A 19,873-nucleotide genomic window follows, 5' to 3' on the forward strand; every position below is an offset into this window, starting at 1 on the left:
AATGCTACCATCACTCCATGCCCTTGGTTGTCATGTACTTTTCCAACATGTCAATGATCCAAAATACACTTCTAAGGCCACTGTTGCATTTCTGAAGAACTGGTGAAAGTGATTCAGTGGCCAAGTATGTCTCCTGATCTGAACCTGATTGAACACCTATGGGGAATTCTGAAGAGACAAGTTGAGCATCAATCTCTTACCAGCATCCAGGCTCTAAAAGAGGTTGTATTTGAAGAATGGAAAAAGATAGGTGTTGCAACATGTTGCTAACGTGTTCATTTTGTTCAGAAGACTTGGTGCTGTACTTACAAACCATGGAGGTCATACAAAATACAAAATGTAGTAGTCTTTGTTGTGGGGTGTATTCATTTTTGCATCAACAAAATTGAGTAAAATTAAAGATTTTGTAATGTAAATTATATTAACCTTACTTTCATGCAATGAGCTAAACAAATGTTCTATAAAACTCAGTTTTGACAGAATTTTACAAATTGTTCTTGTGTTCTTGTGATATTGATTAAAATCTTACTTTTCAAAAGGGGTGTACTCATTTATGCTGAGCACTGTATACACAGTATAGGTGGAAAATTTTAAATTTGCTATTTAACCATTGCAAGCCCATATCTCTCATGAATCATTATATTATCTCATGAAACTTTACTTTGTCTACACCTCCATTCCACAGTTAGCGCCAGCCAAGGGCTGGCAGTATTGGAGTAAGAGTCTATTTGGTTATTTTAATAAACTGAACTATTTATATAAAATATTCCAAAAAATCAGTAAAGTGGCATCCATGCTGTTAGTGCAGCTAATCCATAAAATACACTCTGGTAAATCAAAAGGAGTGCTGAGCAATGAAATGTCAGTATGTGTTATGCTATTGTGTGTTAACTGTAAATTCCTGTATTTGTTTATATATACATACAGCCATGTGAAAAAGTAAGTACACCCCATAGCCATTGTTGACTCTTTCAACATATATGAACAGGCGGACATTAGATTTTTAATAGTGCATACAGGTAAAGATGATATTTTTTGAACAAATGACACATACAATTGACATAGTGTATTCATTTTCATGATTTAAATTAACAAAAATGCTGATTTGTCATGTGGAAAAAAGTAAGTGCGCCCCTACATTTACCATCACTTCAAATCCAAGAAATTTGATTCTCGGGTTACAAATTGTGCACTAATGATTATAACTTCCCGGTATGCAGGTGGAACCTTCTTAATTAAATCAGGCAGGGAATTTAAGAAATTTGCCAAATAATATCAAATAATTATTTTCAATGTTAGCTAAATAGTCCACAAGTGGATTGGATCTCAAACTATTGCCAGTTTGCCAGGGCTGGCCAGCCCAGCAAATTTAACCCATTTTATGCTAAAAGAAGTCTCCAAATCCCCAATATTTAATTGTGGAGTGTTCAGATAACTCATTCAACAGTTGGGTCAAAATGCATACATCTACAATTTGAAACATTGCACCATTGAAACCTACACTTTTCTGACCAGAAAGAACATTAGAGCAAGATTCCCCTTTGCCATTGAACTAATAGGCAAAGACCAGGCCTCCTGGAATAATGTGCCACAGACTGATCTGTTAAGATGAGTTGCTTGCCCAAAGTGACAGATGTGTTTTCTGCAAACCGAAGACCATTTGTTAGGAGAAGAAGCTCTTACCAACTTTGAAGCATGGTGGTAGAGTGTTTTGCTTCAGAGTTGCTTTGCTGATTCAGGGCCTACAAATATTAGTCACTTATTCAACTATATATTCTGCATCATATCAAAGTGTGCTTGGTGAGAATGTGAGGCCATCTGTCCAAATGTTTAAAGGATAAGTTCACCTTTTGGACAAAAATAACAAATGCACATTTTTTTGCAGATAAAAAATGCACATTTATTATTTTTGTCCAAAGGAGCTGGGAAAGCATTGCACCAGTGATCAGTAGTTTGCTGATGCCATGCAGGTCTCCTGCAGACCTGTCAATATCTGCTTGCCCCACAGGATGTACAAGCTAGCAGATATTCTGACAGGAAGCTTCAATGAACTGTTCATTGAATACTACAAGCCCACACCTGCTAATGCTACCGCGACTTGCAGTTCGTTCACAGAAGTCTGTGAATGATGTGGCCTTGTGGGTGGAGCCCTGTACGGCTGTGCTCTTTTCAAATCTGACAGATAGTATGAGGAGATGCCTCCCTGTACTATCTGTCAGAGGGAGCGGGCGCGGCTGCAGCTATGAGAACATGTTACATGTTCCACCCTAAAAATGGGTGGAATATGTAACATGTTGTTTTACCTACTCAAAATTAAGTCTACAGCTCACTCACTATCATACTAGATAGGCAAAGACTAAGTCTTTTGTGGTAAAACAAAAAAAGTAAATTTTTTGATATTTAATATTCCCTAATACAGGTTATAGCTAATCATATATAGAATAAATCATAAAGAGTAAGCATCAATACATCACCGGATATTGTAGTATCACCCTTCACCTCGATTGGGGGACTTCCAACAATCAACGAGGAGGAGACAAGGAAAAACACAGCGAGACACGTCTGTCTCACCAAGATAGAGTCCTGTTTTCTTCCCAGAAATCCCCTCTTCTTATAAGATAAAAATTGTTATTTCACACGTGTATATGCGCAGTGGATAAGTTCCGGCACATGAACACAGCGTGTATTCATGCTCAGTTGCCTGTTCTCACGGTGTGCCCTATCTCATGACAATGAGTCATAATTTCAGATAAAACCAGTTTCATCCACTTCTGCATAAACAAGTCTGAACTGTAATAATCTGTTATACCTTGTAACAGTGCAAAACCAAGACCTGTAATAACCTGTTATACCCGTAACAGAGAAACCAAGTGTTCAATTATAATCTATACACTCATTCTATGCAAACTTGTCACACTCGTATCACAATTGGTCTTTAATTGAACACTTAGGTTCCATATGTTACCATCAATACTCTTGGCTTTTTACAAAACAATTTATAGGCCATAAAACAATTCCAAAGTGATAATAAAATTACCACAATAGAAATAACCAATACAGGGTGCATCAAAAAATTCAAAGCTTGTGTTGCAGAAGGAGAATGGCCAGTAAATAAATCCCACCAATGAAATGAAGTTGCATCAGCTATGCTAGAGCCCACCTTGACAAGCTTATCTTTAACAATAGTAGTCCCTATCACATGCAATGCAATTGATTTGTTTAGCAATTTAATATGTTTCCTAACTTCAGATGATTGGTTAATAATCTTTTCCAACTTTGATAGGCTAAAATCCCAATTAGGCACTTCTAAACTAATATGTCTCCAATATGTCTGTACATCCACTTCAGTGTCCGCTTTTAAAATAAAGGTTTCATTTTCCCAATGTACTATTGTCATATTACTTACACACCCTGAAAAGGGGACTTGCATATTCGGTACGGCAGGCACGTTTGTGATCATACAGACAGTTTGGAGTGCAATTTCAATCATATATTTATATGTCAAAGGTAAAATTGTCCATTTACAAATATTTACAGTATTTTGCAATAAACAAGGTTCATATACAGCAGACTGCAACTTACATAGCTTTCCCTCTAAAGTATTATCACAGAAGGAAAGATCATGCGTTCTATTTTCACCATCCACATATGTGCCATAAAATTCCAGAGCCCAATAATGTAAATCTCCGGGAACTCCTAGAAGCAAAAGCATTACCACGAATTTACACATTACACTAGATTTGGTCACATTATACATATGGATTGTTCCCGAACAGAATGTGTAATTGCAAACCATCTTCTGAGATTCCAAATGTACCCAAAACTTTGGATCAATCGATTGATTAAACACGGTCCTCCATATTTGTTTATTTCCGGCCATCAGCATGGCCTGAAAAACTCCTTTCTGTTGTTGTTGATATATAGTTTGCAGTGAACATACTGTCCAATTTACAAAATTAGCAACATGTTGATCAAAACCATAATTGAATATGTTAGAAGCAGCTTGTAAATCGGCCATTATAGTATCTACACTGGCACTTACTTTAGCTGGCTGCCATATAGTGGGCATCCGTCTAGCTTGTAATGTTAAAGCATCATTTAATTTGCTACCAGCATTATGTAATCTATTGGCTAATGTTTCTATATCAAAACCATTCAAAGTCCCTGTTAATGTCCCATAACCTCCAAGCATGGTATCATACCACGCCCGTTTAGCACATGCAGGCTTTGGACAGTTCATAGTCCGTGGAAAAACAACTTGAGCATATATTAGTCTTTTGGGCATATTGCCCCACTTTTTCACAAGTAGATGGGAGTCTTTTGATATGACCCGAATCAACACGAGACATATTAATATTAACAAAAACTAGATGTTGTGCCCACCAAGTTCTGTTTTATGTGACTGTGCTGTTGGCACATGTCACCACCTCAGTTTCATTTAATTAAAAAAGAAAGTTAGTTCCGTGCTTAGTACAGTTCTTATACAAGATGTCTTGAACAGTCTTATTGTGGAAAAGGAAGAGGGAAGAATGTTGGCAACAACTAACATTTACTCGAGCCGTTATATTCACTTTTCCACTGTCTTTATGTAATGCATACGTCGGACGGTATCCGCTTCTGGCCGGTTCAGGAGCCCCAGCCCGCATGCTTACATCGAAAATAATATTCAAACTATTGCAAGCTTGATTAGCAGGACAAATTAAAAAAAGGAATCTTGTTGCCGGTTTTTGGTTGAGTTTTTCTATCTCCACCCCACCTTACTTTGTTGAGTGTCAGTCACTTTAGTTCCTGGTGTCCAGGCTTCAACGGATAAGGTGGCCGACCACCCGATACCAAGGATTCTAAGGGCAATGACATGTTTTAGCTTGATCTGTAATCAGAATCAAATTTCAGCTCTATTCTCTCAAATAACATTTTTCCTGAGGAACATATTCCCATTTTTCTATCCCAGGTTTCATGATTAGCAGGGTTCGGTCCTTGCCAACTGCTATTTACTTCTGCAGGGGCAGGCGGACCTTTCTTGTCTTGTACCCATATTTTGGTTCCTACATTGACTGTATTGGTGGATCTTACACCTTTTATTCCCCCGCACTGTCAATTTGGTTGGAGCCTGTTTTTCCTCCAGTTGGGCCAGGTATAAGGGTATTAACAGCAACTGTGCCATCCTTTCTCCCTTACTGATAATCAAGGGTTCTCCTCCTAGATTGATCATAATTACCTTTATTTCCCCTTGATAATCTGAGTCAATCACTCCTCCGATAACTATGGCTCCTCTAAGTGCAAAACTAGACCTGGTTGATATCTGTCCAAAATGATTGCCAGGTATCTTACAACCTATTCCAGTAGGGATGGTACCTACCTTTCCTGGTCCTATAACAATCGTGTCTATTGAATAAAGATTTAGACCAGCTGATATGGGTGTTCCTCTGTATGGTGTCTGAGCTTCTTTATTCATTTTCCAATAAATTATAGTTTCAACTTTTTCTGCCCCGATGCTCAAATTAGGGGTTAACATTCGCATCAGAGGTGTCATGGAATCTGTATTGGGCCTATTATTTATTATCTGTAAAGCTTCTGTTCGATTAACCCCTCCATTGTCCATAGGATTCTGTTCCTGTCAACTTCTTCAAAGTGGATTTTAGTAATCCGTTCATTCTTTCCACAAGCCCTGTAGCTTTTGGGTAATAGGGTATATGATATACCCATTCAATATTATTCTCCTTCGCATATTCCTTTACCTGTTGTCCTGTGAAATAAGATCCATTGTCAGTCTAAATCTGTAGGGGAGTACCATAATACTGTGTGATAATTTCCAAAGTTCTCAGTGTACTCCATTGAGTGGCAGACCGACAAGGGAAACCAATCATTAATCCTAAAAATGTGTCTACTGCTGTGCATACATACTTACATCTTCGGCTTTCTGGGAGAGGCCCAATGAAATCCATTTGCCAAATCTGTCCAGGTAACTGACCTCTCCCTATATGTCCCATCATAGTATGTGGAACTTCCCTCTTTTGAGTATGTTGACATACTGGACATTGTGCTATTGTTTGCCTAATGATGTCTAACGTCAGAGGTATGCCTCTCACTTGTGCCTACATGTAAGTGGCCTTTTCTCCAAGATGTCCACTTTTTTGGTGAGCCCAAAGGGCTGTACCCTGCAGCCATGTTTCCTTAATTTCAGCTTCTCTTTCTCGATCGGATGTTTTGGATATAGCTGCAGCAGTGTCTGCTTGAAAATTAAACAAAGTCCTGCCACACCTCTTTTTCCCCACACTTCCTTACTATGTATCTTTCTCAACAACATACATATCCGTTCCATCCTTATTAAACACTTCTCTCATTCTTATCAATATAGTTAAATCCAGATTCTTTAAAGACATGTTACAAATGCACATACAAAGTTTAACAACAACATAGAATACGAATGTTAGTAAAGAAAAAAACAACAAAATCAGCATATCTACTTTCTTAAGCCATCAAGCTTGTAAAACATTTACCAGGTCTCTATGGTTCTCTGACTTCATAGCAGTCTGGGGTCTCAACAGATATGTTATGTATTCATATACAACACTCATAGTCAGCAGTAGACTCGCACAACTCGGTCAATGCTAGACCCATTTGTTCTATTTTCATTTCATTCATGAGCACCTGTTTCCTATGTTTTTAGTGCCGGCTTCAGTTTTAATTCTCCTACATAGCTTAACACAAGAATCCTTGTCTAATGATGCATCAAAATCATAACACTTTATCCATTTACTAAGATATTTCACATTTTTACTTTTCTTTCTCTTGCTTTGGGCAATATCTCTCTGTGCCCCTTATTCCACTGTATCCCCAGGAATTTCACTACCTGAGACGGACCTTGTATTTTGGCCGGATGGATTTCCCAGCCTTTGGTCCTCCAAGGCAATCATCCCAATCATCTCTAGATGAAGAATCCCACACATCAGCATCCCACTTATCTGAATTCCAAGCAACTGTGGCTGCTGCTATTGCCCAATGGACTTTCCCATGGTTCACCCTTCCCCTTCGTTTCCTATATTTATTTTGGGCCACTTTTACTGCTGCTATCTCGACTATATTTTGATAATGTTCTAACTTATCTTTCAACAATTTTTGCCCACATTGCAGAAGAACAATTTTACCTTCTTGTTCTATGGTCTTCTGCTCTAGTTGATGGTAATCCTTCATTACCTGATGTAATTTCTTATGAATCTTCCTGTATGCAGTTAGCAAAATCCAACTGCGTCTGCCTAAAGCCACTACATCACCTGCCTTGGTAGGGATCCCCTCGAGTACATTTACAACATCAAGGGGTTCGATACCTTTTAAACCTAAATCTACTGCATCACCTGCCTTGGCAGGGACCCCCTTGAGTACATTTACAACATCAAGGGGTTCTGCCTCTTTTAGTTTACTCTCCCATGATTCAGCCAAACCTTGTGTAACTAATTCTCTAGGAACAATATTATATGGAGCCTTGGTCCGGGCGGGTACCTCCACTTTTTCCTCATTTTTGTCTTTATTTTTCTTCCTAAACATGGTTGGTTCTTTTCAAACGGGGATGTTAGTTATGTGTTTCAAAATTTTGGCAATGTGCCAAATGGGCGTGACTCTGGTCAGAGGTTCCCCTCTTTTACTAGTTGATCCTCCCAAAGTCCTGTCCCTCTTTTAACATCTGTATTAAAAATATACTAATTCAAAACTTTTGGCAAAGTGCCAACAGGTTCAAATAAAACATCTGAATGCACACTTTCAATTTCTGTCCTTAATTTTTCAATATCACATTCTGCTGTCCTTCTATAAGCATTTGAACCTTATTGGCAAAAAGCCAATTTTCAAGATTTTGCACGAAGACTCTTCTGCGCAAAAGAGGTCTCCGCTGAAAATCCCAAAACAAAATACTTTAAAACAACAAAATTTTCCCCAAATGATCCTGCCGACTACACCAATTTATGTTTTACCTCCTCAAAATTAAGTCTACAGCTCACTCACTATCATACTAGATAGGCAAAGACTAAGTCTTTTGAGGTAAAACAAAAAAAGTACATTTATTGATATTTAATATTCCCTAATACAGGTTATAGCTAATCATATATAGAATAAATCATAAAGAATAGGCATCAATACATCACCGGATATTGTAGCATCACCTTTCGCCTCGATTGGGGGACTTCCAACAATCAGCGAGGAGGAAACCAGGAAAAACACAGCGAGACACGTCTGCCTCACCAAGATAGAGTCATGTTTCCTTCCCAGAAATCCCCTCTTCTTATAAGAAAAAAATTATTTCACGTGTGTATATGCGCAGTGGATAAGTTCCGGCACGTGAACACAGCGTGTATTCATGCTCAGTTGCCTGTTCTCATGGTGTACCCTATCTCATGACAATGAGTCATAATTTCAGATAAAACCAGTTTCATCCACTTCTACATAAACAAGTCTGAACTGTAATAATCTGTTATACCTTGTAACAGTGCAAAACCAAGACCTGTAATAACCTGTTATACCCGTAACAGAGAAACCAAGTGTTCAATTATAATCTATACACTCATTCTATGCAAACTTGTCACACTCGTATCACACATGTTCCAAAGGTGAACTTATCCTTTAAGTTGAAACAGAAATTAGTCTTTTAACATGATAATAATGTGAAGCCCAGAAGAAACTCCACCAAGGAGTGTCTCAAAAGGAAGATATTGAACGTTATGGACTACCCTAGTCAAAGCTCTGCTTTAATTTTGTTTGAAATTTGTAGGTGGGTTTTGAAAGGGGCAGCTCAATCAAGTAAACCCACAAACCTCTTGCAGCTGAAATAATTTGCATGGAGAAGCGGTCACAAATTTTAGCGACTCATTGCTAGAGACTGGTGGGCAGTTTTACAAAATGACTATGAGAAGTAATTTCTTCTAGAGGAAACAATTCCAGCTTTTGATGCCAAGGGTGTACTTACTTTTTACACAGTACATCATTACATTTGTTGATTTTTTTTTTTTTTAGTAAATGATTTGAAATGAAAATGTTTATTGTGTTTTTATTCAAGTATATCACCTTTATCTGTAGGCACTGGTAAATAAAGATCTAATGTTTGCCTGTTCAAATATGTTAAAGAAGTCAACAACTTAAATGGGGTGTACCTATTTTTTCATATGACTGTAGAGACACATCACATCTATAGTCTATAGGCAAAATAATTTTCATATGTTGACGGTGTTGTGTTTCCCTAAAGAAGCACTTTACCTTTATTTTGTCCTGTCTGCTGTGTACACAAAGTGACAGTTTTAGATTCTGTGAGGGTTCAGCTTCCTTTTCAGCTTTACACTCATCTCTTGCTATGGTGTCCCATGTTGAAGATTACTTTTTTAGTTGTGCCAGACCAGACTACTGTGTAATTTAGACGAATGAATCTTGACATTGTTCAACTCTGCACTGGGTCATTACACAGTGTATCAAGAATCATAGAACACTTTGTTCTCCTAACTTATCTTAAATTATAGCGATTTCCAGAACAGTTATATTTCAGTCGACATGCTAGTATATATAGTAATGTAACACAGCATTTTCTGGGTCATTGGCAGGTAAGAAACCAACTACCTGCTGAGGCAGGAGGCATAATAAAAGGTGAGCTTACATTTTAGCTCTCATTGTACATGATAGTTTTGAAGATGGCTTTATTTTGTAGCTCTGAAGAGGGTGATTAAGCTCTAAACAAAAAAAGCCCCAAGGTGCATACACTCTGGCTTCTAAAAATCACAGTGTGGATAAGTAGATGTTAAAACAAGAGGCAGAAAACAATTACATTCCTTAATGGGAAAATCCAGCCAGTATGCTTCATACAGTTATTCAGCGAGCTGGATTTTCAGTGATCAATTGCAGTTATTCTCAGTCTAGCTATTCAGTTGAAATAAATACATTTAGAAGAAAAATGGATTGCCCTCAATGACCCACACAGTGATTTTGTATGGTAGTGATTTATCAGGAATACTGCATAAGGGGAAATTAAAGTTGGCCAATTGTATCTTGATAAAGTCAGTGCTGTGATCTGTGTTAATTTAAATGGCCCTGTGACCAGTATTTCCACACTGGGTAAATGAAAGCTACATAAGCCAATGTACACACAACATGGCAGTAATGGATAATGCAACTTCTAGCTGCAGGCACCACTATTTTTAATCCAAAAGTCACTACACTATACTACTCTGTAAGATTGTTTTCTACACTTAAACACTGAAAGAAAGAACACTTAATTTCTGTCCTGACATTAAGGGATGTATTTAAAAAAACTTACAGAGCTGTTTGTTCTGGAAACCTGCATGCACATTTGTTAAATGCAAAGAAGTCAAACACAATTATGCTATAGGTGCTCTCTTTGAAAGATCTTACATCCCCTCCTGTTCCGGCATCAACTGAAAAATCTCATATTTCTCGTCACTTTTTGTCCCATCTACAATGGTCACAAACAAAAATATGGTAAATATCCCCAACACAAAGTCAGCAATAAAAAGAGACACAACCTCTAACCCTTCAAAAAAGTATCATGATTATAGTTTAGATAAACTTTAAAAGAGAAGTATGGCATTTTGTTTTTTTTATAAAAATCATATTTACCTAGGGGGATGCAGCATTGATCCGATACTGCATCTGTCCCCCGCTGGCTCGAAGTATAAGAAGTCAGCAATCACATGACTGCTGATCGCTGAGTTCTCACAGCTTCACAACTGCTCTGAGCAGCATGGTGCTTGTCAGTCACCACTGTCTGCTTTGCCCCCCCCCCCCCCCCCCCCCGTGCTCACTGGAGTTTCTGGGCTATGGAGAGGAAGGAAGCGGGTGGCTCTCAGCTGTAAAGTCGGGATCTCTCCCCAGCCTGGACTGGCTAAATAACATCAGCTGACAGCAGGCTTCAGCCTGCTGTCAGTTGAAAACTGGTCACAGGAGTGCAGAGCGAACTGCACTCCTTTAATCATCAGGAGTGGTACAGCCAAAAGAGCTTTTGCTGTACTTCTTTAAGTGCAAGTTTTCATGATACCTTTACATTTATGTGTAACTGGTTATTGCAGACATGGCTAGTAAAATTGTATGTTTTTCATAGTGTTTAACATGGTTACCATTAACCATTTGAGCCCTGGAGATGGCTGCAGTTGTATTTCCACCTCGGCATAGTAGTATTTATATACTGTAGCACAGTATATAGGCCAGAACTAAGTGATTCTCACAAATTTATAATAGACTTTTCACAGCAAATTACAGAGAAAGCAGAATTTATAGCTTCTTGTCTTTACTTAGATCTATCTCTTCTGTGTTATTTTTAAAGCTAAACTCCAGACATGAAAAAATTCATTTAAAAGTAACACCCTCCTAGTGTAGAGTAGGCTGCTAAGTAAATTTAGTTTGGCTCCCCTGTAATCAGTGAAGCACGGGGGTTGATTACTTAGAGCTTCTCAGTATTCCACAGGCTGCTGCTCTTTTACTTCCCCCTGTCTTCTAGACAATTCTAGAATCATAGTTGGAGGAAGGTCAGCGCATAAAGCCTCAATATTTATAGGACTCTAGCCAATCCCTGGGGAGGGGTGCCCAGTAGGAGTTGAAAGAGCCCATAAACAGTCTGAGGCCTGGACAACAGGATGCAGTGTTCCTGGGTCCAATCCTGCAGGGGACCCCTGTGAATGGGGCTCTGCCCCTGGTGCAGGATCCTAGAAAAAGTCTTCAGGAAGACATTGAGATCCCAGCTAGGCTTAGCTGGAGGACCTATATGCAAATTCACATCCAGGGATCAGGTTAGTCCTGGAGAGAGCCAGGAGGAAGTTGGTGGTAAAGAGTCTAGCTGTCCTATGGTGGTGTGAGTCTGCATCTCCCTCACTAGGAAGAGCCTAAAGAATATCAGTAGGAGGCAACTGATGATCCTGTGGCTATGTGATTAGATGACTCCAGTGCAGAAGAATAATGAACTTATGTAGTTTTTAACTCTGGAGTGAGTACAGGCCACCATCAACATAGGGATCCTGTGGGATATTCATTTTTGTCCAGCGCAGCCATAAATTGAGGAGTCCTCAAGTTGGTCAGTTTCATGGTTTATCATGGTATCCCATGCTCCCTATTACTATCCAAGATCATTGTTCCCAATAAAAAACCCAAAAAGAAACCCCTATCTTTGGAGATCGTGGAAAGGTGCAGGAAATGTGGTGTGCCTGCTCTATGGGCAATGTGATCAAATTTATTGGCGGTGTGCTACATAAATATCTAAATGCAGAAAACTACAGGAGGGGGAAGAGTTTCATGCTGCACTTATCTGGAAGAAATACACAAAGCACACAAGGCAATATTTTTTATCCTTTAGTTCATCTTTAAACATACAATTTATATACTGATGGAAATAATTGACTTGCTACCAGATATAGAAACTAAGTGTGCACTGAATTACTCATTTACCCATAAGTCAATAAGTCATATCTGCTTTTAATTATGTTTGTAGAAATATGTATATGTTGCTTGACGTACATTTAGACATATTTGATTTTAGCTTAGAAGTCATCTAAGTCTAATTAATTGGTATAGCCTGTTTCACTTTAGGCTCACCAACAAATATGCCTTGAACTTCTTGGGGCTAAGGGCTTTCAGAGTCGAGGGTAAATTTAGCCCTTTAGAGTTACCTGCTTTTCTGCATGCATAGCTTTTAAAATATCTGATCTAAGAAAATATGGAAGGCAACACAACCTGTTTACTACAGAAACATAAACTTGTACTCTTTCTTGTTTTTAATGGACAAATTGTTTAAATACTCACAGCTTTGGGAAAGGTCCATGAACACCTATAGTAGCCTCTACCTCCTGTACAAGCAATAGCTGCCACCAAGCTTTTCCTGCAGCTGCCAGTCAGAATAGCAGATCGGTTGGTGGAATTTTCTGTTCTTGTATGACCAGGTGTCTTCATTTTATATTCCATCACCTTGACTGGATTTTGGCAAATAGCCTTCCTGCTCTCTTTTGTCCCTTCTTATATGCATAAATATGCATGCACAAGCAATCCAAACATCCATGTTTTTGGAAGGGCCTTTCAGAAGAATTACTGATGGCATAGGCTTTTTAGTTTTATTATATGAATTATTTTACCAAACATCCAGCATATGAAACCTAAAGTGTTATTAAACCCTCTTCCTGCAACAGTAAATATTATAGCAATTCATCACCTACTGTATATTTCTTCCAGCTTGCTTTCTCATTGCAGGCTGTCATTTCTTCAAACTTAGTTTTAAAAATTATCTTCCCACCTATTGAGTGGCTACACTATCTTGCAGGGACCCTTGGAGCCACAAAATAGCCACCCATGTGCTCATCTGGCCAGGACTACATTCCTAAGTGCCTACTGAAGCTTAGAATGTAAGTAATTGGGTACATAGTGAGGAAACATTTATTTATTTTGAAAGTGTCTTTGGTGCACCTAAGTGAAAAATAGAAAACGTTCTGAGGGTTTAAAGGATAAGTTCACCTTTGAGAACATGTTACATGTTCCACCCGTTATGTAACATATTCCCGATCCTGCAGCCACCGCCTGATCCCCTCGTGACAGCAGTATAGGGAGAAGTTCCCCATACTAGCTGTCACTTTTTAAAAACAGCGCCCAAACGGCTGTGTCATTGATTCATGGTGTTCTGTGGATGAATTGGACTACAAAACCGAACAGCCTTAGTGGCTTGTTGGATTGGAGTTCTACGCTATAACGGTTCTGAGAGCACTGTGGTAGTTCATTGAGTCTTCTTGTCTGAAGTATCAGCTTGCCCATACGGGATGTATGGCAAGCATATACACTTACAGGTCTGCAGGTTATCTGCATGGCATCAGCGATCTTCTGATCGCTGGTGCAATGCTTTACAGGCTCCTACTACAAAAAATAATAAATGCACATTTTTTTACCTGCAAAAATCTGAATTTATTATTTTTGTAGAAAGGGAACTTAACCTTTAATTTTAAGTCTTAATGCTTCTGCATGTTTTCTTTTGGCTTAATACTGATTTATTTTTTTTATTCTTAGTCTTCAAACATTGGAAACAGTTTGGTATGTACAAAGTGATTGTAAACTTTGATATTTAATTTTTTTTAAAATAGCAAACATGTTATACTTATCTGCTCTGTGCAATGATTTTTCACTGAGCAGCCCCAATCCTTCTACTCTCAGGTCTCCCGCCAGCACTCCTGGTTCCTCCTCTTCTTGTTGTGCCACCATAGGAAGCCGCTTACTAATGTGGCACACCTGCATGCTCACTCCCGGGCTGGCTCTGTGTGTCTATAAGACACACAAAGCTCAGCTCTGCCCCACCCCCTCTCTCTCCTCAAAGGCTGTGATTGTGTCTCAGCCAATAAGGAGAAAGAGCCTCTGCTCACGTGCACAATGCTAGATCAAGTTCAGCCTCAGGTAAGTATAAGGGGGGGGGGCTGCATGTAGAAGGTTTTTTTACCTTCATGCCTAAATCCTGACTGCAGCACTCACTTATATTTAAACATAAATACTGAAAGACAACTGAAAAAAACTGTGTTGCTCTGCCAGGAAAACTTCTAATTCAATATATCGTGTATAACAAACAAATAAAAAAATAAAGTCCTACAAACGAAATATCAGAGTCCACCAAAAGTGTGCAAATTCTTCATGCAGCAACAGTGCACCAACCTCCAAGTGATTATAATCCCGCTTACCAAATCCTTAGATCACACAACTCAAGAGGTCTAAATCAGCAGACTCTATTGCCCCTTGGAAGATATCCTGTCAGACGAAATGTGTGTAGGGCAGAGTTTAGCGGTGACATCATCATGCCTGCCCAGAGTCAGCAGTGCTATGTGACATTCTTGACATTCTATTTGTTTTGTGAGTACCCACATGGTTTGTGGTGTGCAGTCACTTTAGTTGGTCATACCCAGAGACTGTTCACTTGGCAAGAATGAAGTGCCAACACAAGCTTACTGCCAACCACCTGATATGTGATACACCCATGTTCTGGAACTCAACGTTGTCCATGATGCAATGGCTGCACCTTCAGCAATCGGCTGTCAATGAATATTTGTGTGGGTTTGGGACAAGAACAGTTTCTGAGATCTGGGGTTCTATTCACCATGTTAGTGGCTCCTGTTTAAGACATCTGTGCCACTTTTTCACCATTAAAGAGGTAATCAGAATGATGAACCATGAATAGGCAGTCATGGTGTTCTTGCTGGAGCATACACTGCATGGTGTAATAGACAAGGCACTAGAGGCACAACGGCAGTAGATTTCTGCCTAAGGGTTCTGGGCTTAGTGGTAGCCTCCTTCAAGGCAGTTCCCTTTGTCTAGTTTCATTGCAGACCTCTTAAATCCAACATAATCATGATGTTGAACAAGCAAATCATATAATTGAATTGCCCAGGTTCGAACTTCAAGCTGAACAAACTTGTGGTCAAGACCAGGGATCCTTTAGCCTTCTCAGTAGATGCTCTCATAATTCCTTGGACATTAAATCTGATTTATTCCTTATATGTGATAAAGATCCTCCTTTGACTGCAGCCCAAGATAGTGGAGGAAGTTTTTCAGTGATTCCCATTGCACCAAATTGGCCTAGAAGTGGATAACATATGACATAATCATACTTCTGGTGGATTCTTCCGCATAGACCAGACTCACTGACCCAAAGCCATCTATTTTGCTTCTCAGTCTCTGACTTTAACAGCATGGCTGTGGAAACTCAAGATAGGGGTATTTCTGGCTCTGTTATTCCCACCTTACTCAGAGCAAGAAAATCCAACTTCCACAAGATTTACCGTCGCACATGGAAAGCACATTAACCTTGGCTGTAATATGGTTCACATAGTGATGTGCCTCCATTCCATTATAACAAGTATGCAATGCAATATATTTGCTCATGGGACTTTGACATGGGCATATCACTGAGAAAAAATTATTTATAAATTAATCAATTCATACAAATCTCATTACATACATAAAAACCTGATAAAAATAATAAAGCTAATTTATTATATTCATCACTTATCAGTATAAAATACAGACCATGTTAGTATAAATGCACATATTCTGTGTGCCTATTAACTTCCTCAGGAGTAGATGCTATTACAGGTTTCACAGAATAAGAAATTAAACATGAGATATTTAATAAATATTATCACATCACATAGCGAATATATCCTTAAAGAAGGCTTATAAATCTGTTTCAACTCCAATGGCCACCATAGGGCCAAATACCGTATTTTGCGCTCCATAAGACGCACTTTTTTCCCCCAAAAAAAGGGGGGGAAATGTCAGTGTGTCTTATGGAGCGAATGTAAAGCGGCCGGTCCGGTATTTCTGCTGCCACCATGTCAAAATACCAGGCCGGCCACTCAGCTGTTCTCTCCTGCAGGACCTTACCTGTTCCTCGCTCCAGCACTGCAGTCTTCCCGCGGCGGCTTCTGTGACAGCCGGGTGCCCACTGCGCATGCGTGAGAAGAGCCGCGCTTTGTGAATGGTCTGGTGGCTTCTGGGACACATGACAGGTCCCAGAAGGCTCCGGGCCATTCACAAAGCGCAGCGCTTCTCGCGCATGCGCAGTGGGCACCCGGCTGTCACAGAAGCCGCCGCAGGAAGAAGAAGGAAGGACAACTCCGCAGAAGTGGGAGCGGGTACCTGTCATATTCAGGTACCCGCTCCCCCCCTCTCCAAAGGTCCACAGTCTCTGGTAATCTCCTTTACTGTCTGCAGTCTCTGGTCATCCCCTGCACTGTCTGCAGTCTCTGGTCCTCTGTACTATGTCCGCAGTCTCTCGTCATTCCCTGTACTGTGTCCGCAGTCTCTGGTCATTCCCTGTACTGTGTCCGCAGTCTCTGCCCATCTCCTGTACTATGTCCGCAGTCTCTCGTCATCTCCTGTACTGTGTCCACAGTCTCTCGTCATCCCCTGTACTGTGTCCGCAGTCTCTCGTCATCTCCTGTACTGTGTCCGCACTCTCTGGTCATCTCCTGTAGTACATCCGCAGTCTCTGGTCATCTCCTGTACTGTGTCCGCAGTCTCTGGTCATCCCCTGTACTGTGTCCGCAGTCTCTGGTCATCCCCTGTACTGTGTCCGCAGTCTCTGGTCATCTCCTGTACTGTGTCCACAGTCTCTGGTCATCCCCTGTACTGTGTCCGCAGTCTCTGGTCATCTCCTGTACTGTGTCCGCAGTCTCTGGTCATCTCCTGTACTGTGTCCGCAGTCTCTTGTCATCTCCTGTACTGTGTCCGCAGTCTCTGGTCATCTCCTGTATTATGTCCGCAGTCTCTGGTCATCCCCTGTACTGTGTCCGCAGTCTCTGGCCATCTCCTGTACTGTGTTCGCAGTCTCTGGCCATCTCCTGTACTGTGTTCGCAGTCTCTGGTCATCTCCTGTACTATGTCCGCAGTCTCTGGTCATCTCCTGTACTGTGTCCGCAGTCTCTGGTCATCTCCTGTACTGTGTCCGCAGTCTCTGGTCATCTTCTGTACTGTGTCCGCAGTCTCTGGTCATCTCCTGTATTATGTCCGCAGTCTCTGGTCATCTCCTGTACTGTGTTCGCAGTCTCTGGCCATCTCCTGTACTGTGTTCGCAGTCTCTGGTCATCTCCTGTACTGTGTCTGCAGTCTCTGGTCATCTCCTGTACTATGTCCGCAGTCTCTGGTCATCCCCTGTTCTGTGTCTGCAGTCCATTGGTACAGAATCTTTTTTTTCTTGTTTTTCTCCTCTAAAACCTAGGCGCGTCTTATGGTCAGGTGCGTCTTATGGAGCGAAAAATACGGTACTTAAAAATCAGCTTAAAATGAATAAAATATAACACCCCCAAATGGTGGCCACCAGAGACACCTGCCCCAGAAGCTATGAGAGTATTCCCTGTGAGGTTTAGAAGGGAAGATAGAGGGCAGATAGCCCAATGGAATTTAAGGTCAATGTAGCCCACGATATTACCAAAGGTAAGTACAGGAGAAATCTATTAGAAAACATGTAGATGCTATTGTAAGCAAATATACTGAGAAATAGTGACAGCAAAAACAGACAAGGTGGCATACGCAGTGCATTGCTATTGTGTAGATATAGACAGATAAATAGAAGTGTATAATAAAATAGGTGGGGCGTTCAAGTCAAACCGGGACTTTTGAGTTTATATAATAAAAGAACAAATTTCAAGGAGTGGAAACTGCATTTATTTGTCGATATACTCCCTGCTACATTTATACACTTATCCCAGCGTTTAACTAATGCCCGGAAAGCTCTGGCATAGAACGGATTGTCAGTACGCCTGAACCATCCTAGGGCAGCCTGCTTCACTTCGTCATCATTGTGTTCCCCGTTCCCACAGAAAGATTTGTCTCTTGTGCAACTTCACGACAGGTTATGTGTCGATTATCCAGGATCAGGAATTCCACACACTGAATGTTCACAGGAATGACTGCTATGAGGTGGGAACCATCACGGATGGGACCGTCACTGGTGGGCGTACAGCCATCTATGAAACGTTTGCACCATTCAAATGGCTTTCTGTGGTTGAATGTCTCATCACTGTACTGTGCTTGAAGTCTTCTGTAGATATCCATGGGTTTTACACCTTTGTTTGCAGGACACTTCATCACTACACACTGTTCCCTGCACGCACTAACATTCTTGTCTGCCATCTTGATTAACAGTCTCTGGACTGGCCCGTGACATGTGTCCTATCTATCAGTAGTAGGACACACTTGCCACTTACTATTGCATGTAGTACCACCACACTAGCATCCCTTTTTATACCTGTAAAATTAAAAGTCCTGGTTTGACTTGAACAACTCTCATATAATGCTCAAAGATTCAAATTATATGGTAGATCAATTATGAATACAGAAATTTATCAAACATGAGTAGTAGAAATAAAAGTGATAGAGAAAAAAGAGACTCTAAGCCAAACCAAAAAAGTAATTGATAAGTATAAGTCTACAAAGGAGACAAATACCCTAAAGGCAGGTCATAGTAAGAAATACCAAACACCAACAGAATTTGCAATAGCAAACGGTCACCATCATCTTACATATAAGGGCTTATGATCCTATATGGTGCTAGGCAGATCTCCAAAAGAAAGGATGCATCTCCCACCTTCCCTCTCTATTTATCCATAAGGGCCACACCAGGTTCCTTCCAGCACCATATAAATACTGTCCATGAGGGGATGTGCTCTACAAAAATTGTTGTTCACTGTCGTATGAGCAGAACAGTACCAAGAGCACATCCCTAAATAGAGTGGCACAATAACATCATGCGCACCAGAGTAATGACATCACAATGTGCTGTCGGGCTCAAGACATAGTGCTGATGCACACCAAAACGCCACCCACCCCCAGTGTACTTATAGGGGCTGGGAGAAAAAGGCAGAACCACCTAATGTGTTGCAACTCCCAGGCTTAACAGATCTCAACCACTGATCCCCACAAGGAGGTGCCACACTAGGAAACCATATCTGTGTAATCCATATTAATTACAATGTATACCATTTCTCTATATTTTTTCACACTGCCTTTAAATTAAAACAATATACACTGCACAAAAAAATTAAAGCAACGCTTTTTAATCCTAGTATAGCATCAAGTCAGTTAAACTCCTGGGATATTGATCTGGTCAATTAAGTAGCAGAGCGGGTTGTTAATCAGTTTCAGCTGCTTTGGTGTATTAACAACATGTGCACTCGATGGGCAACAGTGAGACAATCCCCAAAACAGGAATGGTTTTACAGGTGGAGTCCACTGACATTTTTTTCTCTACTCATTATTTCTGACTGTTTTTCACTAGTTTTGCATTTGGTTAGGGTCAGTGTTACTACTAGTAACATGAGGCAATACCCGGACCCTACAGAGCTTGCACAGGCAGTCCAACTCCTCCAGG

The 19,873-nt window shown here is 40.3% G+C and overlaps 2 protein-coding genes across 5 annotated transcripts in view; one reads left to right on the plus strand and one right to left on the minus strand.

Moving 5' to 3' along the window:
- PARD3B (par-3 family cell polarity regulator beta) overlaps nt 1–19,873 on the plus strand; it is a 1,797,179-nt gene that overhangs the window by 924,443 nt on the left and 852,863 nt on the right. The window lies entirely within an intron of this gene.
- Nucleotides 2,948–4,084, minus strand: LOC149473772 (uncharacterized). The gene has a single exon (XM_089672430.1). It carries the CDS (start codon nt 4,067–4,069, stop codon nt 2,948–2,950), a length of 1,122 nt encoding a protein of 373 aa, XP_089528556.1. The 5' UTR covers nt 4,070–4,084.

Source organism: Staurois parvus, unplaced genomic scaffold (genome assembly GCF_062004578.1).
Source record: "Staurois parvus isolate SC_StPar_1 unplaced genomic scaffold, SC_StPar_1.0 ptg000011l, whole genome shotgun sequence".
Taxonomy (NCBI): domain Eukaryota; kingdom Metazoa; phylum Chordata; class Amphibia; order Anura; family Ranidae; genus Staurois; species Staurois parvus.

Coding starts and splice junctions, on each gene's coding strand:
- LOC149473772 (XM_089672430.1), bottom strand. CDS start 4,069: ATGCCCACTATATGGCAGCCAGCTAAAGTAAGTGCCAGTGTAGATACT.